The sequence below is a fragment of the Phyllostomus discolor genome, chromosome 9 (genome assembly GCF_004126475.2).
Source record: "Phyllostomus discolor isolate MPI-MPIP mPhyDis1 chromosome 9, mPhyDis1.pri.v3, whole genome shotgun sequence".
In the NCBI taxonomy this organism is placed as follows: domain Eukaryota; kingdom Metazoa; phylum Chordata; class Mammalia; order Chiroptera; family Phyllostomidae; genus Phyllostomus; species Phyllostomus discolor.
This window is the reverse complement of record NC_040911.2, coordinates 1,175,428-1,199,700: the sequence shown is the minus strand read 5'-3', so window position 1 is coordinate 1,199,700 and position 24,273 is coordinate 1,175,428. Positions and strand designations below refer to the sequence as shown.

General features: G+C 66.9%; 1 protein-coding gene across 2 annotated transcripts in view; it reads left to right on the top strand.

Moving 5' to 3' along the window:
* The window catches only part of ZNF236 (zinc finger protein 236), a 64,973-nt gene extending 46,300 nt beyond the window's left edge, over positions 1–18,673 (top strand). Inside the window, exons 19-32 of one of the 2 annotated variants that reach the window (XM_036010140.1) lie at positions 337–552; positions 1,891–2,173; positions 4,023–4,126; positions 5,601–5,966; positions 6,331–6,476; positions 6,572–6,809; positions 7,150–7,326; positions 8,841–8,996; positions 10,693–10,880; positions 13,397–13,525; positions 14,021–14,212; positions 16,059–16,188; positions 16,977–17,153; positions 17,956–18,672. In XM_036010140.1, coding sequence (XP_035866033.1) covers positions 337–552; positions 1,891–2,173; positions 4,023–4,126; positions 5,601–5,966; positions 6,331–6,476; positions 6,572–6,809; positions 7,150–7,326; positions 8,841–8,996; positions 10,693–10,880; positions 13,397–13,525; positions 14,021–14,212; positions 16,059–16,188; positions 16,977–17,153; positions 17,956–18,080 — 2,627 coding nt within the window. In that variant the 3' untranslated portion in view covers positions 18,081–18,672. Of the gene's footprint in view, positions 1–336; positions 553–1,890; positions 2,174–4,022; positions 4,127–5,600; positions 5,967–6,330; positions 6,477–6,571; positions 6,810–7,149; positions 7,327–8,840; positions 8,997–10,692; positions 10,881–13,396; positions 13,526–14,020; positions 14,213–16,058; positions 16,189–16,976; positions 17,154–17,955 lie in introns of both variants that reach the window. The other variant, XM_036010141.1, reaches the window with a different exon arrangement.
* Positions 18,674–24,273: the final 5,600 nt, after the last annotated feature.

The following is a 24,273-nucleotide window of genomic DNA, read 5'->3' as shown; positions in this document are numbered from 1 at the left end:
TTCAGACGGGGCGTGAACACAAAGTGGGGGGCAGTGGTGCCATCCTGAGGCCCCGTGTGCCTGCACCGCCCCGCCCCGCCCCGCGGGGAAGTGGACGCGGGCCAGGTGGTGGCCATTTCTGTGGTGGAGCTGTGCCCGCGGGGCCGTCGTGGGGGCAAGAGGCTGGTGTCCGTCCCGGGAGGGGCTCTGAGTTCGCAGTGGCCACAGTGAGGTGGGGCCCGTGCCCCCCGTGCTCGCTCCCGAATGGGGGCCTCGGCTAGGAGACAGGCTCGAGGTGTGCGGCCGCAGAGCACGGCCCAGGTAACGAGCGCGTTTGCCCCCCGCCCTGCCGTCTAGGCGTGAAGGCGTTCAGCTGCAGCGTGTGCCACGCGGCGTTCACCACCAACGGCAGCCTCACCCGGCACATGGCGACGCACATGAGCCTGAAGCCCTACAAGTGCCCGCTCTGTGAGCAGGGCTTCCGCACGGCCGTCCACTGCCGACAGCACGTGAGGAGGCACCAGGCGGGCCCCTGCGCCCCCTCGGCGCCCGCGGAGGCCGGCGAAGGGGCAGGTACTGTCTGTGTGCGGAGCCAGGGCCCACGAGCGGGAGGCCGGCGTGGTGTGCGTGAGGGAAGGCACAGAGCACCTGCGAAGCGCGTGTCCACGTGGGGAAAGCAGCCCGGGCCCTCTGAAGGGCAGGCACTCGCCTCCCGGTGACTACAGACCCCACACTCGGCCCCCCCCCCCCCCCGGGCGTGCACACACGTGCAGCGGGGGTCTTGGTTCCTCTCAGGGGGAGGGGGATCTGCCACAGGGCCGGGCGCAGGGAGGCAGCCCACCCCGTGCCCCTCCCCCAGTGTTTGTCCCAGACGTGCTTGGTGCTGCCCGGCACGGGTCCTCGGGCGTCCACACAGCAGCCCCAGGCCCACCCCGTCGCTCCACCCAGGCCATGGGTGGGCGTGGAGCTGTGCCCAGTCTCACCGTGGCAGCAGGAGCGAGGACAGGTGCTCTGGCCACAGGCAGACCGCGCTCAGCACTCGGAAGGCAGTGTGGCCCGTGGGGCGGGTCTCACTCTGCGCACCAGCCTGTGGCGTGTCGGTGGGCCCGTCTGCCGGGCTGCCTCTGGGCAGCCTGCTGCCGCCAGGGCCTCCCGGGGCCCACCGCCTTCTCCTGGGGCTCCGGCTGCGTGCCGTGTCCCTCGGGCTCTGCTCGCTCCCTCCCGCCCTGACCCCTCTCCTCGGCCCCTCGCCCGCCCCCACACCCTCGCCTCGCCCACCCCCAGGAGCGTGGGCTCCTGTCCTCTCTGCTGCCCTGCACTCCGGGGGTCCTCTCGTCCTCCCAACGCGCTCCTTCGGTTCCAGCCTCGAGCCGCCTGGCGAGGGCTGCAGTTCAGCTTCCTTCAGACTTGTCGTTTGAAGCCGCCCGGGGAATGACGACCTGCCGCCAAACGCACCTCCCTCCCAGTTTAACGGCGGCCTGTTCTTGTTTTCAGTCAGGGCGAGCATGTCCTTGCGGCCCACGGAGAGGAGACTCACACGTGCACACACTCACGAGTGTGCACGTTTTCGGTTGGGGGGCCGTGTGCCCGCGTCTCCCTGGTCGGCCACCACTGTTCCCGGCCCGCGCTAGCAGCTGGGCAGCCCTGTGTGCGGCTCCCCTTGGCCCCGGCGCACGCTGGGGCTGGAGCGCTGCCTGCTTCAGTCCTTCGTCCTCCGGTGTCGCCACCCTCCCCCGGAATGCACCCCCACCCCAGGGCTTTCTTCCCGTGACCCTGCGCGGGTCCTCGGGGCGGCGGCGGGGAGCCGTCACCGCACCATCTCACGAGCGTCTCCACAGACGCCCTTGTGCAGTGCGTTCTGGTAAACCCGCCTTTACACTCGGTCTGACCCGTTCCCCGTACTTCGTTTAGACGTGTGCGTGGAGGAGGAGGAAGAAAACTCTGAGAGAGGCGCGTGGAGGAAGGTGCGTCCCGAGGTCATCACCTTCACAGAGGAGGAGACGGCGCAGCTGGCCAAGACCCAGCCCCAGGAGAGCGCCACCGTCTCGGAGCAGGTGCTGGTGCAGTCGGCCGCCGAGAAGGACCGCGTCAGCGAGCTGAAGGACCGGCAGGCCGAGCTGGAGGCCGAGCCCAGGTTCGCCAACCGCTGCTCCTACTGCCCCAAGAGCTTCAAGAAGCCCAGCGACCTCGTCAGGTGGGCATGCGCCGCGGGCTCTGCTCCGTCCCTGGCTGCCACACCGCCGCCGGGGAGGTGTGCCGAGTGGGGTGGCCTCCTGAGCTGAGGCTTCAAGCTGGTTCAGGTTCTGAAGCTTCTTTCCGAGTGTTAGTTAGAAATTTGCTCCGTAGGTTGCTCATGCTTGTTTCTATTACGACTGTGGTTCTGGTAAAACAAAACAAAACAAAACAAAACTAGAACTTAACTTTTCACTGGGGTGGACCCAGGGCCACCCTGTATGGGGATCGGACTGTGGCCCAGGCTGGGGTTCACACCCTGCTCGTCTGCAGAAGGAGCCAGGGCAGCAGCCAGAGCCGGGCGGGGGGGGGGGGGGGGGCACGTCACGGGGCAGGTCGGCCCCACCACGGTGGTGTCAGGAGGTGGGGTCCGGCAGGAGGTGGGGTCTGGCAGGCGGCCACCAGGACACACGGAGGGCAGAGAAGCCGAAGCCTCACCTTCTGACGAAGCGTTTCAGGGACGACAAGCAGGGGCACAGTGGGAGAGGCAGAGAGCGCTTCGTGCGGGGAGGGGGTGCAGGGGCTTTGCAACGGGCGGGCCTGGGGCCAGGGAGGAGCCCAGGCAGGGGCAGTGCACCGCGGGTGGCTTCTGGGTTGGACACGCGCCCTGAGGAGCAAGAGGGCACTGGGGCCTGCTCGTCTCTGCCCCGTGGGAAGGGGGGCGCGTCAGGGCACGTGCTGGTGAGGGGACACGGGGATCCCAGAGCCTGGAGCAGTGGGCAGCTGGGCCCAGGCAGCACTCCCAGGGGCCAGGAAGGGTCTGAGGGTCACCCTCACATCCGTGGTCGGGGGTGCAGGGAGAGCACGTTAAACGCGGGAGGGGGGTCAGCAAGGTGTGAGGGAAGGGCCTGGGTGCTGTGCGCTCAGGGGCCCAGCCCGGCTGCAGCCGCAGGTGCTGAGGGAGTGAGGGAGCTGGTCAGAGCCAGGGCCACTGGTGGGGGACAGCAGCCACACAACTTGCGGAGGAGAAGGCTGTGCGGGACGGGGCCCGCGTGCACCTGCATGGCCCGGGGGGACACGCTGCAGGAGGGGTGGCCCTGCGAGGTCATCGGTACCCGTGGGGATGTCTGCGTCCCCGGGTGGCAGGTCCGGTGGCAGTCACGCCCGAGCACAGGACGGGGCCGCCACGGCCGGCTCGCCGCCTTGTTCACCCGCCCCTGGAAACCACTCGAGGGCTCCCTTCCCCCAACCCCTCCCCGTTCCGTTCCCTGCCAAGGTCAGGGTGGGGGTGGCAGGGCAGGCCCCCAGCCACTCAGCCCGGGGACGGGGCCCAGGATCGTGCCACCCAGAGAGGGGCGCTGCCAGCGCTGCCTGAACGTCCGTGCGCCCGGCACCCGGCTCTGAAGTGCGTGTCTGACGCGTGTGCCTCTGAGTCGGAGGCAGCGCCTCCCTCGGCCCCCGCCCTCCCCCTCCCTCGCTCCCGGTGCTGACCCACGCCTCGTGTGCCCTGCGGGAACCCCGGTCTCCTCCGGGCTGCAGCCGTGTGCCGCCCTCCCCTCCGAGTCTGCCTCGCCGCCTGCGCTCTTGCTGTGGTGGTTCTCGCCTCGCGGCACGCAGGGACACTTCGGGGACAGACCATGAGCCCTGTTCCCATCGGCTCGGCGGGCTGTACGTGGTCTCTTGGGTTTGTGCGTGGTGTGGTTTTGAGGAGAGCGAAGCTTCGGGGCTTTGTTGGACCAAACCTGTTCAGTCTATAGTACCCGCAGCCATTGTCGGTGTGGACCGCTGTGCACCTGGAGCCAGGGCGCTGCTGGGAGATGCGCGTCCCCGGGGGGGAGGGGCGGGCACTGACCCACAAACACCCTCCGCAGGCACGTGCGGATCCACACCGGGGAGAAGCCGTACAAGTGCGACGAGTGTGGGAAGAGCTTCACCGTGAAGTCCACGCTGGATTGCCACGTGAAGACGCACACAGGTAGGGGCCAGGCCGCCACGTGGGCCACGGCCATGGCGTCCTCTCTGGGTCGGCGCTGCGCCGGCACCCATGTGTGTTTCCAGAACGCTAGAAACCAGGAAACTCAGGAACCGTGGGAAATGGCTGTGCGAGGGCCTGTCGCCGTCACGTGGGGAAGGTAGTCGGCAAAACACGGAGGAGGAGGGACGCAGTCCCAAGTGTCTGGCAGCCAGTTGTCCTGTGTCCTCCACGAGCCCCAAGTGCCTGTGGCAAAGAGGTGACCTGGCCTCCATGAGGCCAGGGAGAGGTGCTGTGTCGCCTGTGCTGTGAAAGCCAGAACTCAGCCACTCTGGGTGGGGTTGTGGCGGGTAAATCCCTGTGACCATGCGGGGACACCTACAGAGGAAGAGTTCATGGACGGTTTCCACGGCCACTTCTTCCTCTTGGTCTGGTGCGAGGGGCTGACGCCTCGTCGTCCCGGCTGCACTGCGGAGCCTCTGCGTCCCGGTCCCGCAGAGCGTGCGGCCGTCGGGGCGGAGCCCCGCCCTGCACCTGGCCCGGACCCTGGCCGCCACTCCAGCCACCGGTCGGAGCCCCTGGGCGCCACGGGGCGAGTGGGGAGTCAAGTCACCCCCAGCGGGTGCTGCTGTCGCTCCTGGGACGCACAGGAGGATGACTCCCGAGCCAGCGCACCGTCCCGTCTCGGTCTGCGGGTGCAAGCAGGGTTGCGCGGCGGGGCGCAGTGGAGCTCCCCACGCCTCTGTATAGAGCCCTGGGGTGCTCTTCTGCCGGGCTCGCCCTTGGGGCGGGCAGGCAGAGACGTGGACTGGCTCGGCACACGTGCCTTTTCCGTGGGGCGTTTTCTCCCGCTTCACCGGGCTCCGGTGTGTGTCCTCGGGTGGGGCGTGAGCTGCTGAGGGCCAGGGCACCGGCCCCCCGTCCCTGCGTCCCTAGGTCTTGCAGCGTGCTGACTGCACAGGGCAGCTGTGGCCACGCCCATGGTGACCGTGTGCGCTGGGGCTCCCCGTGGGCCCCCGCCCACGAGGGAGGGAGGGACAGCAGAGTCTCCTCCGGGGTAAATGCCAGGGCCTCGCGGTCTGGCCCGCATCCTGCCTGTCCTGTCCGTCTCTGGGACGCGTCAGCGCTGGCGTTGGGAGCAGTGGAAGGAAGCAAGGCCGGGGTGTTTCTGCTCCCGGGCTCTCCGGGGTGGCTCGGCCCGCACGCCGGGGCTCTCGGGTGTGCCTGCCGGGTCGTGACAACACCCGCACATGGCACGCGGGGGCCCATCCAGGCGCTGGGCGTGTGGGGTCGGCACCGAGCCCAGAGCCCCCGCTCCTGAGGGCTCTGCCTCTGCTGGCTCCCGGGCGCCCCCTCGGCAGGCACGAACACGGAGACCCAGGGCACCTGCGTGCTCTCCGCACAGTCAGCCCCGCGTGCAGCCCTCCCGCCGCCGCCCGCAGGCTGGCGCTGACCCCCGGCCCCCGGCCCCCCGCAGGTCAGAAGCTCTTCAGCTGCCACGTGTGCAGCAACGCCTTCTCCACCAAGGGCAGCCTGAAGGTGCACATGCGGCTGCACACGGGGGCCAAGCCCTTCAAGTGCCCGCACTGCGAGCTGCGCTTCCGCACGTCCGGCCGCAGGAAGACGCACATGCAGTGCCACTACAAGCCCGACCCCAGGAAGGCCAGGAAGCCGGTGACCCGCAGCGCGTCCGAGGGGCTGCAGCCTGCTGGCCTGCTGAGCCCCGCCCCTGCCGACCCCAACGTGCTGATCATGAACAGTTCGGTCCTGACTGGCCAGTTCGAGCCCAGCCTGCTGCAGCCCGGGCTGGTGAGCCCGGCCGTCCTCCCCGGCTCCGTGTCAGGTACGGCCGCGCGCAGGCCATGTGTGTGGGTGGGGACGCGCGGCCTTCCCACGTCTGTGCCCCAGCTGGGTCGCAGCCGGGTACGATGCAGTGACCCGACGTTCGAAGCCCTGGGCCCCTCGGTGCGGCCCTGGGAGCCCAGTGTCTGGTGGGTGGTGGTGCCGGTGCGTGTCACAGGGTGGGTGTGTTCGGCGATGGCCGGTCAGGCGGTATGTGTGCGTGGGGCAGACGTCGGTGTCCCTTAGCCAGGTCGTGCCGGTGCACGTCCAGAACTCGTGTATGTCGGAGTCCCCGTGTAACGGCGAGCGTCCTCTGCTTGAGAGCCTTTCCTGACGTCTCCGCCCCCGCCCCCCCCCCCCAGCAGCCGGCAGCGACTGGACGGTGTCCCTGACCGATGGGAGCCTGGCCGCCCTGGAGGGCATCCAGCTGCAGCTGGCGGCCAACGTGGTGGGGCCCAACGTGCAGATCTCTGGGATCGACGCCTCCGGCATCAACAACATCACGCTGCAGGTGCGGCCCTGCCTCGGCCCTGTGCACGCGCGCGGGTGTGGGGCCGAGCAGCGCCGGGCCGAGGCTCCACCGCGCACCTCTGTGCTGCTTTCCAGATCGACCCCAGCGTTCTGCAGCAGACCCTGCAGCACAGCAGCCTGCTCGCCCAGCCGCTGGCGGGGGAGGCGGCCGGGGCCCCGCACGGCGGCTCCCTGCAGGCCACGGACGGCACGGGGCCGGCCAGCGTCGTCATCCAGCCCATCGCGGGCCTGTCCCTGCAGCCCACCGTGACCTCGGCCAACTTAACCATCAGCCCCATGGCGGAGGACTCCGTGCTGACCACCAGCAGCGGCGGTGAGGGCCACTCCGGGGGCCTGGGACAGGGGAGGTCGGCTTCGTGCTCGAGTCACCAGCTGAGCTGAGGACCCTGGTGCGCTTCTGCTCTCGGCAGAGCTCACGCGTGCGGCGATGCTCGCTCGGGGGGCGGGGCCGCAGCGCTCGGGGGGCGGGGGCTCTCCCGTCGGCTTCCGTCTCCTGGGGCGTGCTCGCCTGCGCGGAGGAAGGCCTGGGAGGCGCCTGGCTCCATTTCCGGGCTCCCTCTCTTTGGAACGAGTGCTACCGAAATACCTCTAACGTGAGAACGAGAACACTGTGTTTTAAGCCCAGCTTCGCTTTGTTCTGTGTCCATGACCAGGGACTCCGGAGCTCGCCCAAGTGATGTCGTCCCAGGGCCTGGTGTCCGCTGGCAGCGGCCCCCACGAGATCACGCTGACCATCAACAACTCGAGCCTCAGCCAGGTGTTGGCCCAGGCCGCCGGCCCCGCCGCCTCGGCCTCGGGGTCCCCGCAGGAGATCACCCTCACAATCTCCGGTCAGTCCCTCCCCCACAGCTGAAGTCTCCCCTGTGCTTTTCTCTGCGGCCAGCCCCGCGGAGAGCCCGTGCTCAGTGAGTGTGTGTGATTCAGGTGAGAACCCAGGTTCAGTGAAAGCAGCAGCGGCACTGCTCAAACCTGACAACAGACATCAAAGTCGACAGTTCCTTCCAGTTTGAGCCAGCGGTTTTCACACGTGTTTGCTTAGCAGGGAGCGCACGGCCGTAGCTTCACGTTCTCCTTGTGCTCTGTCGGACCCAGGAGCACGGTCGGCGTGAACTGTGTCATGTGAGGTGGTGGGGAGCCCCCTCTCCCCAGTCCTCCCGGACCCCGCCTGGGCCAGGTGTGAGAACGTGAGCTCTGCTCAGACGCTGAGAAGCAGGGAACCGGATGCAAGTTCCCTTTCGGTGGCGCAGGGCCGTGGGACGGGCCCAAGGACCCTGCGCGTCTGTCCCTGAGCTGTCACGGGCCATGCCGCGGCTGGGCGGCTTGCTGCCAGGGTTCTCCCCTGGGTGTCCTCGATCCCTCGGGTGCCCAGGCCTGTTAGCACCTCAGCCGTGCAGAGCTGCTCCTTCCGTGACGTTGCACAGACTGTTAGCCATTCCTGGGTCACCTGAGAGAGAAGGAAGCGCTGGGGGGGAGGCGGGGGCCGGTCCTCGCCTCTCCAGACCCCTGTGCGTGTGTGGTGGAGGTCTCTGGCCTGAGGCTTTAGGCCAGCTGTTCCGGAAAGGCTGTGAGCAACAGGAGCTGGAGAGGGAGGGGCCCGAGACCTCGGAGGGCTGCGCCGCCTCCGTCCAGGCCCTGCTCGCGCCCGCAGCCTGCGGCTCCCTGTCCTCGTGCCCGCCGTCCCGAGGACGGCTGTAGTCAGGCTGCAGCGGCCTGTCCTCTCCGGCGCTTTCTCGTTCCAGTTTCCGTCAGCTGTCCGGCGTTGCCTGACTGGACGGTAGAAGCTCTTAGAAGCCTCTTATCTCTGTCCATTGTTTCCAGAGCACTCGGCTGGGCCCTCGCCAAAATGCCGGCAGTCTCCGCCCTCAGGCTCGCCCGCTCCCACGCTCTTTGGCCGCAGCGCTTGCTAAAGCAGCCACAGGACGAGGGTGGCACACGTGGCGGGGGGCCGGGGGCCTTGGGAGCCTCCCGAGGGCCTCTGTGGCCTGAGCCCCTCTGGCAGGATGACCCCTGGGCCAGTGAAGGGAGGTGGCGTCCCTCTGGTCCATCTTGACAAACTTTGCTGCACCTGGCCTTCCACCACATTTGGCAACGTTTCCAGTTCGGTTTCAGTTTTAGTCAGCAAAGCGTGCAGCGTACGTGCTGAAATGCTGAGTTAAAGCAGAAGATTCAGGGAGCAACTGAAGATGCAGTTTAAAACGTGTGAACAAACGCTTTCATGCGGGGAAACGGCCTTCGCGGCCTCGTTCTCCCTCTCGTCCGTGAACACGGTGTCACGTGTAGCGCCCCGCCTGGGAGTCGGCCACGCACGACCTCAGGGCTCACGGCACGGTCTCCCTTTCTGAAGGTCAGGACCTCATCCAGCACAGCCCCGGCGGGGGCGGCGAGCTGAACGGGACCATCCGGCTGTCCGCGCCGGCCGTCGGGAGTCAGCCCGCCGGCGCCACCCTGACCATCAGCAACGACCAGCTCCTGGCCCAGACCGCGACGCTGACCTCCTCAGGTGCGCCACCCTCACCTCCGTGGGGAGGGGGCCGGGCTTGGTGAGCAGGCGGCTCCGGCCCGCGGGCGAGGGTGCTCTGACGCGTCCTCGGGGGCCGGTGGCTTCAGAGACACGGGGAACCGGGCATAAGAGCGCAGTCTTCCCTGAAGCGTTGAGTCTCGGTCTTCACGCTGGCAGTGTGTACGTGACTAGAGTCTGGAAGTGCAGCGCCTGGGGCTGTAAGCGGCCGCTCCCGTGCGGGGAGGAGCTCGGGGCTGAGCAGGCCCGCGGGCTGTTCCTCACCTGCACACCCGAGAAAGCCCAGCTCTTCCTCCTCCCGTCCCATGTGCTGTCTCCACGTGCCCAGGCCAGCGGGCTGGCACCGCCCTCCTCCGGGACCCTCCGGAGCCAGGAGCGCTGGGGTCACTCCCCGCCCGGCCCGGCTGCAGCGGGGACGCGGGCTCACTTCCTGTCGGGATCCCCTGGAGCCAGGCGGATGTGCAGGCTTGTTGTCACCTGAGGGCCTCATGCTGTGCGGCTGGAGCACTCCGTGTGCCCTCCGCTCAGATCCCACAGCTGCGTGGTCCTGCGTGCCCGGAGGGCAGGCGGGCGCCCACAGGCCGGGGTCTGGAGCCCCGGGGCTGCTTCCCTGTGGAGGCCCCAGCCTCCTGCGGCCCCTGCTTTCGTAGGTTCCGGGCGTGTGTGGTAGCAGGACGCGGGAGTGGGGTCTGCGGGCCTGCTGTCTGGAGGCCTCCAGCCACAGCGGTGGGGGCGGGCCTGGGGCCGCCGGCGCCGGTTTGTGTCCCGGTTGGGAAGGAGCGGTCGGGCTGCTGCCGATTCCCACCCCGGTGTCTCCTGCCCCTGGCGACAAGTCCTGGTTGCCCGGCGGTCGGAAGGACGGATCGTGTGCATTTGTGCGCACATGTGTGTGCATGTTGTGTCTGCAAGTAAAAACTCAGAACAGTGCCGGGTGTTGGTGCCACTGGGATGCTGGTGACCCAAGCCGAGCCCCTCTCTTTGCCAGGGGGCGTGTGGCTTTCCCAGTTTTAAGAGAAGGGCTTTTCTCTGCCCGATGCTGTCCTGATGCCTGCCTTCTCCTCTCACCGGCTCGAAGGGGAAAGCATGTAAAGAGTTCTGTTGTGCGTCCCACGGGAAATGGGGCTGTCGTGCAGGGGAGGGAAGGTTGGCAGGGCTGCGGGAGCTTTGCCTGGACGGCCTTGGTTCAGGCTGTGCGGCCGCGGGCCGGGAAGGTGTGGCCATGAGCAGCCGGCGGGCCGTCGGAGTCCACACTTGGGCCCCGGGCGCTGCACCGTGAGCGGACCGCAGACGCCGCTCTGCAGGCTGGTCTCCGGTGTCCGTGGGGCAGGGTCCTGCAAGTTCAGGGTCCTGCAAGTTCTGGGTCCTGCAAGTTCTGGCTGGCGTTTCTTCCGCTCCCCGTGGCACAGTGAGTCCGAACACTCGGGTCGCGTGTTTATTCTTCTTCACCGTTTTTCTCTCTCTATTGTACTTAAGAAAGAGAGTGTATTTGTGTGTGAACCCCTTAAGAGACTATAGAAGACTGCCACGAGCTGGAATCAGAGGTTCCGTGAGTTGCGTGATGCAACCTCGGAAGCTCAGACGGTGTAAGTGTGGACGGTGACAGGCTTGCTCTCATGACAGCCGTCCTTCCGCCCTCCGCAGCCTCGCCGCTGACATGCTCCTCTGGCCTTTCTCGTAGAGCTCAGCGCTGCGGCTGGCGGCCTCCCCTGCACCGCCCCGGCGTCCCCGCCGGCCATCTCCGCGCAGAACCTGGTCATGTCCTCCTCAGGAGTGGGGGGCGAGGCCAGCGTCACTCTGACCCTGGCCGACACGCAGGGCTTGCTCTCCGGAGGACTGGACACGGTCACGCTCAACATTGCTTCTCAGGTGGGTGCAGCCACGACCCTCGCACCCCGCACCCCGCCCCGGGGGTCTGGATCTTCTTTGACTGCCCCTTCCCGAAGTGCATCTGAGCATTTCCTCCAAAATCAAAGTGGTTTTTTTGATGTAAAGGAAAGTAACATGTTGAAAGCAAAAAGGGGAAAACAGGAAAATTCAGCAAGCACAGAAAACTATTTTTTAGGAAACCTGCTACCCAAAGGGACCGCAGGGAACACGTCGGTGCACAGCCCTCCCGCTCCGTGTGAGGCGTGCGGCCGCGCGCCGGGAAGCTGTCACAGCGCGGAGCCCGGGTGGGCTGGGCAGTGGGACCTGCTGCTGGTCGGCCTCGGGGGCGGTCGCAGCGACGCCCGAGGCTTTCATGTGTGCGCAGCGCTTGGCTCGACAGAAGGGCGTATCCGGGGGTGCACGCTGCACCCCGAGGTCTCGGGAAGGGAGCAGTCACTCAGGTTTCCAGGCGACCCCTGCCAGGGCAAGTGTCCCGTGTCACGCGCCGTGCTGTGCCAAGTGAGGACACCGACGGCCGCACGGTCACTGGAGCAGCCTCAGCAGGGCTCCGGGCGTGCTCAGCCCTCGCTGCTCGGGTGTGAAGGCCTGGGACGCGGCCGGAGCTGGGGCTCTGCTCCCTGGGCCTGTGGGCGGGGCCCTCGTGCCCCGGGGGAGTGAGAGTCACTGTGAGCTCCACCTGCACGCGACCTGCACGCGGCAAAGAGGCAGAGACAGTAACGGCACCAACCCGAAACCAGCACCGTTCACACGTGCGGGCCGAGGCCACCACTGCCAGCCGGCTGTGGAGTCAGGGCGCGTGCACCGACGGTACCTGGTGCCAGCGCCGGAAGCACCGGCACCGTGCTGGTAGGTCATGTCGCACCCAGGTTTTTTAGACGGAACTTCACCTGGGAGCCTTCGCGGACCCTCAGGCAGTTGGGAGAAGTGAGGCGACACGGTCGGCTGCGGTCAGCCGCCCTCGGCCTGGCCCCGTGCGGACGGCTCGCACAGCTGGAGCACGGTGCCCCCAGCCAGGGACACTCCTCAGGGCCAAGGCCTGGCCGCGTCCGCACCCGCCTGCAGGGGCCGCGGCCCTCCTCCCCGCCCACGCTGCCTGGCCTTCTGGGTTGCAGCCTTTCTCCTTGGTGCGCCTGCCTGAGCTGCCAGGAATCTCAGACAGCATGGCTCCTGCCAGGAGCACATCGTTGCCCGGAGCACATCGTTGCCCCGAGCTGACGCGGGCGGTCAGGTGTACAGGCGTTCCTGGCCACCGTTGCGTTTGCCCTCCACGACTGAAAGGAGGAAAGAGGGACTCGGTGAATCCGATGGACGCCGTGCTCCGTAGCTGGGCAGTGCGTCGGGAGCAGGGCAGAGGCCAGCGGCAGACAACGTGGCAGTGTGCAGGGGCCCCGGCGTCCAGAGGAAGCCCGTCCCACTGGCCTTGCACAGGGACGGCGGCGTGAGGCCCTCTCGGCCCCTTCCGCCTGCCTCACGTCGGGATGGGACAGCGGATGCCACGTGGGCACACCCGAGATACCGTCATCTCGCTTCCGGGGGGCAGGTGTGGGAGGCAGAGACCCCACGTCAGTGTCAGTCTGAACAGTCGCTAGGTTCTGGTCCGCCCCATCCCCAGTTCCGCATCTGCCTCTGGGACAGTCTCCCCGTGGGGCCGACCCAGTGCTTCCAGCCCGCTAGGTTTTCCTGGGGACACCGTCCCCAGGGCCCTGGCCACATGTCCCTCCTGTCCGCCACCCTCGCCCTTCTCTCTTCTCCCCGGGGTGGCGGGCAGCAGGGGGGGCCCACGCCCTGAGGCAGGCCCCCCGGAGGTCCGCACCGTGGAGCAGAGTCCAGGTGTGTTTCCAGAGAGGCAGACCTCGTTGTGCATGTGTTACAGCTTCACTGAGGTGTAACGTACAGACCTCAGAGGCCACCTGTGTGTTCAGACTGTGCAGTTCAGGGGTCTCAGCAGCTCTGTGACTGTCACCATGTCTGACTCCAGGACACTTTGTGACTTAGTGCCGCTGGCAGTTCGCAGCCATTCCCCCGTCCCCTGGGGACCCACCCCTCTCCAGGCCGTCTCCTGCGGCCTCTGGCAACCACTGGCCGAGTTCCTGCCTGCACGGTTTGCCTGTCCCGGGCACTTGCCATGCAGGAAGTCGTGCGGTGTGCGCTCTCGGTGGCCAGCCTCTCCCACTCGGCTCGTCCACGGTCGTCCCTTCCGAGCACCGATAACATTGCATTGGGTAGCTCCCACATTCTGTGTGCCCAGTTAGTGGGCACTGTGGGCCGTCCCCCGCGGCCCCTGTGAGGAGTGCTGCTGTGCACACCTGTGCACAGGTGTCAGGTGGGCCCAGGTCTTCACGTGGGGGACACCTCGAGCAGAGTTGCTGATGCTGTGGCTGACTCCGGAGGGCCTGCCCCCTCGTCTCCCAGAGGGGCTGCTCCACAGCCCAGCTTCTGAGCGGGCCCCGGTCTGTCACGTGACAGCGTCTGACCTGTGCCCCTCCCGTCCGCAGGGCCAGCAGTTCCCGGCCCTGCTCGCCGACCCCTCGCTCACGGGCGCCGGGGGAGCAGGCTCGCCGCAGGTCATCCTCGTGAGCCACACCTCCCAGCCCGCGTCGGCTGCCTGCGAGGAGATCTTCCAGGTACGGGCTCACGTCCACTCCCAGCGTTCGTGCTCGGTGGCGCTGGAAGCCTGGACTCTGCATGGACGGGAAGCGGGCGTTTCTGGCAATGCCGCTTGTGTGTGTGGAGGCCGAGGGCAGCGCCTGCAGCCGCCGCTCGGTCCTGCACGTGCCAGGGCCTCTGCTTTGTCGAACCGACCCCGACCCCTGACCCCGACCCCGACCCTGACCTGGACCCTGACAGGCAGGCACCGGGACCAGTGGCTGCTGCTCGGAGAGGGGGCGGGGCGAGCCACTGGAGGGCTGCTCTCCAGCCGCGGGTCCTGTCCGGGGAGCCGGCTCGGTCAGGGTCCCCAACCCCCCGGCGTCCCTGCGTGGCAGGTGCCATGCTGGTGCAGTGGCGCCAAGACCCGCCGCCTGTGCCCTGAGGCCCCGCAGGCGCCGGGCCGGGTGCCTGCCCCCCCTGGGCGCGCCAGCGCGCCTGCACTGAGGGCCCGCATTGCCCGCCCGCCGCAGGTGACCGACGTCTCCGCCCACCTGGCGCCGCCGCCCGAGAAGGAGGGCCGGCTGCACCCCTGCGCGGAGTGTGGCCGCGGCTTCGCCTCCTCGGCCCTGCTGCTGCAGCACAGCAAGGACGCGCACGGGCGGGAGCGCATCCACGTGTGCCCCGCCTGCAGCAAGGCCTTCAAGCGGGCCACCCACCTCAAGGTAGGCCTGCCCCGCGCCCCCGCCCTCGGAGACCGCCCCGGGGCTTTGCGGGGGGGGGGGGGGGGGGGCGTTCGCGGGGCGTCCGTTCCCAGGTGAGCCGACTGCAGGACCACGCGCAGGCACGGCGTCTGGTGCCGCAGGGGGGACGGCCGGCCGGCAGCCCCGAGTGGCGGCCGTGTCTGCGAGCTGCCGGAAGCGGGGAGTGTCCCGGCGGGAGGCTGCGCGGCGCGCCCCCTGCAGGGAAGCCCCTGACTGGCACCCGCCGGGCAGCCGGCCCCGAACGTGCGCCTGTGGTTCGTGGCAGCGCTGCTTGTAGCCACGGACGCCCGGGTGCGACCTGAGGGCCCGCAGGGGCCGGAGCGCGGCGGCAGCGGGACACGCCACGGCGGAGACGGGGAGGGGTGAGCTCAGGGAGGGGCCTCTGGGCCAGGCCAGGCAGCAGTCGGTCGGGAGCGGAGCGTCACCCCCAGGAGCCAGCGGGTGCGCTCCGCAGACCCACAGCGGCTGGCCCAGTCCTGAGTCGGGGCCTCACAGTGACGTCCTGAGGAGCCCGAGTCCCTTCGTGACACGAGTTCCTCTCGCAAAGGCCCCGTGGCCGGCCCCTGCGACGCTGGCCCCTGTGACGCTGGCCCCTGTGACGCTGGCCCGTCGGACAGCCCGTGCGGCTGCAGCGTCCTGGCCTCTCGGGGCGTGTCGGTGCTCGCGTGCTGTGGTGGTTTCGAGGAAGATGAAGCGCTTGCCTAAGGGCCCGCGCTCCCTTAGCTCGTGGACAGGACACAGAGGTCGTGACCGCGGGGGAGCTGTCTGGCGGGGAAGGAGCCCCTCAGAGAGGAACGGGGAAAAGGGCTAGAGACTTCCTAGGGAGTCTGAAGAACGTATGTGAGCATGCAGGGCCCGGCAGGCAGGGTCACAGCGTTGTGGGGTAGTTGGTGGTGTTAGTTTGAACGTTCCACCAGAAATGTCGTGTGGTGTGCTCAAGCGTGATGCCGTTGTGTTACAGAAACACAAGCTTGTGAGTTTGTGATAAAATGTTCTGTAGTAAAGCAGGGGCGTTATTTGTGCCAGACCCTCTATGTTACTGTATATAAACGTTGTGAAGTGGTGTTACACAGCTTGAAAGACACAATCTGGCCGTTTAGTACCTGTAAGTTACTCTCTCTTCCTGATCTTCAGGAATCTGTGGTGTAAAAATTTGTGATGCATTGTATCAAAATAAGGAAGTACTTGGCACACGCACACACACACACACACACACACACACACACACGGTGCCAGGCCCGTTTCGGGGGGCTCAGGGCCAGTTCCCGGGGGCCAGAGCAGGGGCAGCCGGAGTGAGGGTGCAGACGAGTTACAAGGGGGCCGCGAGGCGCAGCACTGGGCAGGCCGGACGGGGCACGCCCATGCACGAGGAAGGGGTGGGTCTCCCGTGAGGGACCGCAGGTGGCTTGCACAGGTGCTGCCCTCGCAGGCTGAGCCCGCTCCTGGGGGCAGGGGGCTCGCAGACTCAGGCCCGTCCCCCTCCAGAGCCCAGGGTGGGGTGGGTGAGCACGGACCGGCCTAAGCGGCTTCAGCCAGGGACCCAGCGGTGTCGGCCACGCGGCGCCCGTTGCTCTGGGACGTGGTGTGACGGGGCCGGGGCTCAGCTTCCCCGGAGAAACGCCAGGCGGGTCCCCGTGGAGGGAGCCCTAGTGTCCCCGGCCGGCCCAGGCCCGGCCCCTCTGCGACCTGTGGGGCCCCCGGGAAGCCATCCGAGGGGCCCCTCGAGACCCCCCGCTGCCTGCACCCCCGTTGCTTCTCCTCCCTGCCCAGTCTGCGCGGCCGCGGCTCACCCTGTCGCCCCTCGCAGGAGCACATGCAGACCCACCAGGCGGGCCCTTCCCTGAGCTCGCAGAAGCCCCGGGTGTTCAAGTGCGACACCTGTGAGAAGGCCTTCGCCAAGCCCAGCCAGCTGGAGCGGCACAGCCGCATCCACACAGGTGAGCAGCCGCCGCGAGGTGGGGCTCGCGTTCCCTGGGACATCGTGGTTTGCAGCGCTGGGGCCACGCGGCCCGTTTGCCCTGGCTCTCTCCGCTTCCTCATGGTGGCCAGTCCCGCAGCCCCTCCTTCCCGGTCTCACGCCGGTCCTCATGCCTTCCCCGCTGGCTTTCCTGTCCCTCCCGGCCCCTCGCCCCTCTGTTGCTGCCTGCACAGAAGCTCCTCTGCTCAGCGGCCCTGGGACCCCTGAAGACCGCTTCCGCCCCACAGCCTGCTGTCCCCACACCCTCGGCCGGCGCTGGGCCGGGCTCCTTGCTCCTGCGCCTCCTTCTCCTCGGGGGGGCCCTGGGCCTCCTGCGGCCTGTCCACCTTCTCTCTCTACGCCCAGCAGAAGCCACACTGGGCCACTCCCCTCCACACGTCAGGGTCTGGGTCACCCGAAAGCAGTGAAACACCATTGAAACATGAGTGTGCAAGACCTGCTTTTAATGGTGTGGTCTTGACATCTCAGGCCCTGTGGGTCTTTGCTCCAGGGCTCTGGAGGCTTAGAGAGACACCCGGCTGTCCCGACTGCTGCCTCCAGGCCCCTCGGGGCTGCCCCCAGCCTCCGGGCAGCTTGTCTTGGGTCACAGCCGGGTGGGCGCCGGGCCCTGGGGGTGGAAAGGACGTGGTGGTGAGGGCCTGCACACGTCCACCGGCCGTTTCCCCGGCTGTGCCCGCCTCCTGCACGGGCCCCTCCGGGGCGGGCGGGTGGGCAGCCCCAGCGCTGACCGGCCGGCCCCGCCCGCAGGGGAGCGGCCCTTCCACTGCACGCTGTGCGAGAAGGCCTTCAACCAGAAGAGCGCGCTGCAGGTGCACATGAAGAAGCACACGGGCGAGCGGCCCTACAAGTGCCACTGCTGCGCCATGGGCTTCACCCAGAAGAGCAACATGAAGCTGCACATGAAGCGGGCGCACAGCTACTCCGGTGAGGCCCTGCGTCCCCGAGTGGTCAGTGTCCCGTGTCCACGCGCGGCCAGCACACTGTCAGTGCTGCACCCTATCCGCAGGGACTGGGAGGGGTCCCCTTTCCCAGCATGCAGTGCGAGGTGCGGGCCAGGTGCAGGGAGGCCCCTGCAGGTCCGAGCGGCCGCGGTGTGCCCAGTGCTCCCGGAGGGACGTGAGGCTCTCCTGTCCACGGACGGGGCCTCTGTCTCCAGGACGACACACTAGCGTGGGGGGCGGGGTGTTGCGGCTGTGAGCCCTCTGCCGTCTCCCCCAGAAGCCGGGCACCCTCCGGCCTCGGCGAGGAGGGGCGACGCCAGTCTGCAGCGGCGCAGCTGCCAGAGGCCCGGGCTGCGGGGCCGAGCCGGACGGGCTGGGGCGTGACAGGCCTCGGGGCTCCCATGGGCCAGCACCTGCAGGTCAGGCAGGCGTGGGAGGGTGTGACCCGTGAGTGACATTCGACGGCCTGGGGGTGACAGGCGCAGGGGTGTGCAGGTGACCAGAGGAGGAGGATGCCGGGTCACAAGGACGGGAGGGAGGGGGGCTCCGGTGTGGCAGCTCCTGCCGCCTGCCTGCCAGGAGGACAGGCTTATTGCTGCTGTGTCGTGGTCCTCGGGTGCGCGTGCACGCGGCTGGTGCCGCCGCCCGGGCCAGAGAACCGGTACACCTGCCCCAGGCGTGCTGGCTGCTGCTCGGACAACCCTCGCGGTCAGTGCCACAGTCCCTGCCTCTGCTGGGGCCTCCTCGTTTAACGTGGCCCCGTTGTGCTCTGTGTCCACCTGCAGGAGGCTTGCAAGAGCCCGCCGGTGCCCAGGAGCAGGCCGTGGAGGAGCTGGGCCAGACCCTGCACCTGGAGGAGGTGGTGCCCGAGGGTGCGGGCGAGTGGCAGGCGCTGGCCAACGTCTTCTGACGCAGCCCGCCTCTCCCTCGGACGTCTCCGGAGGCCCCCGTGGTGCAGAACGGAGCCCTTGGAATGTCTGTTTCGGAGCTTCGAGTGTTAAACATGCCGTCACAGCAGTCTTTAGCTCTCGAGTTGTCTGAAGAATCATTGTCTTTCAGAGACGGGGAAGTGGGGGAGCATCTCACCCGCCCGCAAATCACTGAACTCAGGTACCACAACGGGCGTCTCCCGCCCGCCCTGCAGCCGGCGCGTCTCGGCCCCATGAGCTGACGGGGCCTGCCGGCGTCCTAGGGCGATTTCTTTGCGTTAGCAAAGGCCGTGGCGTGGCCGCGGGAGAGGCCCGACTCCCCTCGTGCTTTCTGTTCTAAGAAGCATCGCTCGTGGAGCACACGTCAGGTCGGCGCCCGCAGCTCGGAAACACGTCAGGGCCCAGGGAGGGCTCCCGTGTTCCGCTCCGTGTTGTGGAGCGAGTGGAAGTGGACTCTTCAGTCTGTGGTGAGTCCGTGGAAATGACACCTCGAGAGACGGCTGGACCAGTTCTCTCCCCGTCCCCACGCCTGATCACTGGGTACCCGAAGGCGGCCCCCGGGCGTCCGCATGGGGAGTGCAGGCAGCCCCACACTCACGACGGGGACACCTCTCCGGCCTTGCTGGCCGACTGACCGCAGGTCCACGGGCCGGACGCGGCAGAAAGCACAAGCCATAGGCCGCAGGCGGGAAGCGACGGAGATGCCTGGCCCTGGTCACCGCGGCGGGGCGTGCCCGCCGTGGACAGACTCGGACCGGGAGAGGCCGTGGCTGCTCCCCGGGCGTCGGCAGGTGCGCGTCTATTTCAGGGAACCCTCGAGTCTCATCAATGGTGCCACACCCAACCCGTCCCCCCCCAGACCCACCCGTGCAGGCAGGGGTGTGCCCTCCCTCCAGCATTCCAAAGACGGGCAGTCCCCGGCGCGCGCCCCTGCGGAGTTATTTATATGTTCTATATATAAGTGCACATGTACATACGCAGGTATAGGGCCTCTGTGTGGCCGAACGGTATATTTTGTAAATAGAAGTACTCGCCCCCCCCCCCCCCACCTCCCGAGAGAGTGCCCGGGGAGCGGTTGCCTTTCCTCGCCCTCTGCCCGTGCTCCCCACGGAGAGCACTTCCACTGCAAACGCCGGCGCGTGGACTCGGCGCGTGGGGGGCCCGTGTCTCAGGCCCCCGAGAGCGGCCCGTTCACTCCTCCTTTCCGGAAGGGCGTCTCCTGGTTGTTCCCGGTCGCTTCGGGATCTGTACATAAGTAACAGTCGGCGGTGATGTAAAAAGTTTTGTTACGTGAAAATATTTAAGTCAGAAAACTGTTAAATAATATTACTTCTTTTTTCAAACTGCTTTGTGTACTGTATATTTTTTTAAGGGAAAAAAAGCCTTATTTGACTTATTCTTGTGGTACTGGACTTACTGTATACCCTGAGGCTTTTCTCGAATGTCGGTGTGTGTGACCTGGCTCTGGCCAGCGTGTTCTGGATCATTGTAATTTTGCCAGAGTTTTAAAGGTTCTGCTCTTAATGCACTTTCTTTTATAATTTTGTATTAAAGTATTTTAGAAATGTTGATTAATTTTGGTGAACAAATATCCCCAAAGTTGCAACTATTGGAATTTTAAAAGAAATTTTGTTCTTGCTAGTCTATTTATTTTGTTTTTAGCATTAAACGTCATCTCAGGACAGTCTCTGAAAGGGGTTTGTTTAATTCTGAACTGTACAGAAAGCACAGCCCACTGCGCTGTGCCAGCCACCTGCCCGTCGAAGGGCCTCACCCGGGAAATCTAAAGCCTACCTTTATTTTGGTAAACGAAAAGAGAAAAAAATCCATTGCTAATCCACTTTGCGAGTGTTGTCGGTGTATCAGCGGGCAGACACGAGGCACTGACTGCCGTGTCCGTTGGATCTGCTTCCCGATCCCAAAAGCCGCTTCCTTGCAGGGCGTCCCTTGACAACACAAGGTCCGGTGAAGACAGCGCCTCGAGGCCCCGGGGGGCGTGCGGCCGCCCACTCCGCTTCAGCCGCCGCCCGCATGCGTCTTCGGGCAGGAGGCTCTGGCCTTCCCCCCACCAGGCCTGCGCGGGCGGGTAGCTGCGTTTTCAGAGCTGCCTCAGGTTAGCCCATCGGTCTAGGAATTACGGCAAATACAACATCAGGTTAGGGGGCGAGATTAACTTTTTCCTTTTAAAAGTTGAATGTGAGAAAGGTGGGCGCGTGAACTCACTCCAAGTTCAGATAGTTTTCAACACACGAGCATTGGAACATTTTTCTTCCCCTCTGTGCAGTCCAGAGAAGGAAAGCCCCCCCCCCCCCCCCCCCCCCCCGGCAAACTTGGTGACATGGAGGCCCCTGGAGGAGCCCCATGGGCCTGGTGCCCCGTCCAGTCGATGACAGAGCAGTGTCCCCACGGGACGGCAGGGGTGAGGCCGAACCGTCTCCGTAGGAGGAGGAGCTCCCGGGCTCTTGCCTGCGGGCGGCTGCCTTCCGCCTCGCCTGCCTGTGCCGGTGCTCAGACGCGAGTGGGGGGCTATGGGGGGGGCCCAGAGTGCTGCTGCTCTGGGTCCTCTGACCCCCGTGTCCCCGAGGGCGTGTGGGGACCTGTCCCGACAGGGAAGTCCCAGGGTCCTTTGCATGGAGGAACGTCAGCGCCGCCCAGTGCCAGCCCCTGACTCGGGCCCGTCCCTCGGGGCAGCGTCCGGCGCCCCTCCCCCGGGGGCATCTGGAAGGAACGGGAACTCGCGCCTCACCCCCTCAGAAAGCCGGTGCTCTCTGGCTTCTGCACTCCTGCCCGCGTGCGCGTGCGAGACATGCGCGTGTCAGCGCCCGCACAGGGCTCTGCGCGGCCCAGGCCGGGGGTGCGGGTGCCCCCGCGGGCTTCCCTCCGCGGGAGGAGACCGCCCCTCGTGAAGGTGACAGCGTTTCAGCGGAAGGACGATCGCTCGGATGTCTGTGACGCCTTCTTAAGAAGACGGGCAAGATCTGCGGTGCTGTTTCCCAGCTGGGTTTTCCGAGCATCTCACGCCTGCTCTTCGGGTACTTTTCCCCGGAAGGGGTTCTAAAGTCAGTGCCCCTCTCCCCCACCGAGAAGCGTTCCTCCGAGGGTCCGCCGCTGCCCACTCATTTCTTCTCGGATCTCGGCTGACCCAGGTGAGGCGGAGCTGACACTACACAGCTGACACTTGTGGGTCTGGATTTCTTCTCTCTCGGCCCCTTCGTCCGTGTTCACGTGACACGGTGTCTCGGAGTCCGTAGGGTAGAATTCCAGCCGCGCCTGCCTAGCCGCCGGGGCCTCAGCGCCGCCACCTCCTTCCAGCAGGGGGCGGCGTTTCAACATCCACTCGCATCTCCCTCGCGGTTTACACAGCGGGGCGGGCAGCCTGCGGGTAGGGCAGCGCCCTGGTGAAGACGCGTCTCTGCCTTGGGAGGTTCCTGCACCCGGCTTCCCGTGTGGCTGTTGGTGACCTGCACGCGCCCCCTCGCTCGGCCACACGCGTGCACCAGTGAGCCTGAGCACCCCACTCACGCCCAGCCCTCCCCCCGGGGCGCTGGGGCAGGCGGTGTGCGGGGGGCTGGCAGGCTCCCTCAGTGAGCAAAAGTGGACACCGAGTGCCCAGGGCAGGGGCGAGGGCGGGGGGCAGTGACCACGGAAGACCGTGCTGGTCCGTCAGGTCTCTGGCGACGCTGTCCTGCAGGAAGGCCTCTGTGTCCAGGCAAGACGGGGGGTCTGAGCGGTTCCGGAACCACAGTGACGACTCCTCCACTCACCACTGAGGAAAGCTTACAATTGTTTTAATTCACAGAAGCATTCCTTTTTATCTCCGGCATTGCTTCGTGGTCTGTTTATACATCGGATAATATTTATTCGATCCAATTTTGTATTGGAAATGGATACTTCCCGCCAAGGCCACTGTGCTGGCTTTCAGAACAATAAAAATAGGTTTTGTATGACTTTGAGGCTGCTGTGTATTGAGTTACTTGGGCTTTGGGGGAGTCCCAGCGGGTTCGAGGGGGACGTTCTCCAGGTGACTCTGCAGCCTGGCCCGGCGCACGGTGGCGCTGAGCCAGCACCGCGCCCCGGTGAGTGGGGGCAACCTCTGGGAGGCCATCTCGCCTCCTGTCCTCAAGGTCACGTCCCACCTGCTCGCTTGTGAGGGGTTCGGGGGCTACGGGACGTGAGACAGGAGGAACTCAGTCCCCACGCCAGTCTGCCCGTCCAGGGGACGCAGGAAACCCAACCCCCAGTGGTGCCCCCGGGGCGAGGTCACACGGTGGTGTCTGAGGCCCCTTTCAGAGGCAGGTTCTCGGCCTGGAGCCGCGGGCCGTTCGAGGCCCTGGTCCCGTGGAGAGTGAGCGGAGCAGGTCTCCCGTCTCAGTTCTCCATTTCTGGAGCGGCGGGGGGCTCTGCACCCCTCGGGGTCTCCGTTCTCCGTTTCTGGAGCAGTGGGGGGCTCTGCGCCCCTCGGGTGAAGGGCTGCGCTACCGGACTGCGGGACCTCCTCATAAGGGATGCTGAGGAGCCCGCCCCCCCTTGTCGCCTCTTGGCTTGGGGGCTGGGGAGCCGCTCTGGTGGCGTGTGAATACGGGGTGGGGGTGGTGGAGGGGACTTCTCAAGTGATCAGATTACGGTGACTGTTCCCTCTACGGTGGGTGGCCACAACGGATTAACACGCCTCTCCTGAGGAAGGTTCCAGAATGCTCGGCGGAGCATCTTGTGCACACCTGAGACACAGGGGGACTTGGGCCCCGGCCCAGTGGAGCCCTGGCACCGGCCACTTGAAAACCGTGATTATCTTCCCACGGTTTCCCAGCCCCCTGCGCCCCGAGGGCCCGGGCAGCGAAGTGAAGGGTAGGGGGCTCCGCCATGGGCTTGGGGCCCCTGTGCCCACGGGAGGGGCCGCCACTGCCGAGCCCGGCCACGCAGGGCGGGGGCTCCGGTGGACGGGCGGGTCCCGGCCTGGACCCACACTGGGCCGGCCCTTGCGGAGTCCCTCCGCCGCTGCCGGGCCTTTTAGGAGCCCGTGGTTTTGTCCGAAGTAAAACAAAAAGTCTGTTCAGCTGGTCTTTCCAGGAGCGAGGTCTTGCAACCAAAGTCAGCTGACAACACACACCGACAGAGTCCGGCGTCAGTGTGTCTGCGAGGGAAGGGGCGGAACCGTGCGTCCGAGGCTCCCGCGGGTGGGTGGGCGGGGCCCACAGCTCGGCATGCGTGGGGTGGGGGGTCAGAGGCGGCTTGTGACCTCCCTCCCTCCATCCCTGGGGGGTCGGGGCGGGCGCCATAACCGGGACCCGACTCCACCGCTCGTCATCGCGTCACCCGGGCAACGGCGACACACCTGCCCGCGGGCGCCCTCGAGCAGTGTGGGGACCGCGCGGCCAGCACCCACGGGAGCTCAGACGCGAGGGTCGCGGTCCGGAATGACAGGAAGACACCACGGGAGCACCATTAAAAGTTTATTCACGTCGCTGTCCGAGAACGGCATGCACGCCCCATGGCAGCCGTGGCTGCTGTTGGGGTGTCATGTGCGCGGCCCCCCCGCTGGCAGCAGCTCAGACGCGGGCCACGCTGGGGGAGCGAGGTGGGGGGTGGCGTCCCAAAGGCGGTTCTGTCTGGGCGCCCTCTGGTCACTGAGGCTGTGTGTTAGTGGACGTTACACAAACCCACACTCGGCAGTCGGGGTTAGACGGGATTAGGGGGCCTACGGGGCCACGCCCCCTGCGCACTCTGGGGGGAGGGGCGGGCGGGGGCTGAGGAGAGGCGCTACAACTCCGAACGCAGTCAGTGTGTTAGGGAGGGCCGGGGGGTCGGCTCGTTAGACGGCCCTTCGGGGTCGGCGTCTCCAGCCTCGGGCTGGGGCGGCCCAGTCCGGGGGCGGGGGCGGGATGAGCATCAGGAACAGAGTCGGGGCGGGATCCGGATGGGGGTGGGGGGCGGCAGCCCTACGGAAGCCTAGCCGGCACGCCCACCCCAGGGGGCAGGCCGAGGGGGGCGACCCCCCCCCCCCGAGGAGGGCGGTTAGTGTTTGCAGCGCGCACTGCCGTGCTGCACGCGCCCCGGTCACGGGCGGCTTCCCAGTGACCGGGGCGGCTCTGCGTGGCACCCCGAAACCTCCTCCAGTCCACTCTCTCTGTGCAGGTCTCCCCGAGCTCTCGGCCGGGCTCCGGGGACGGTTCCTAG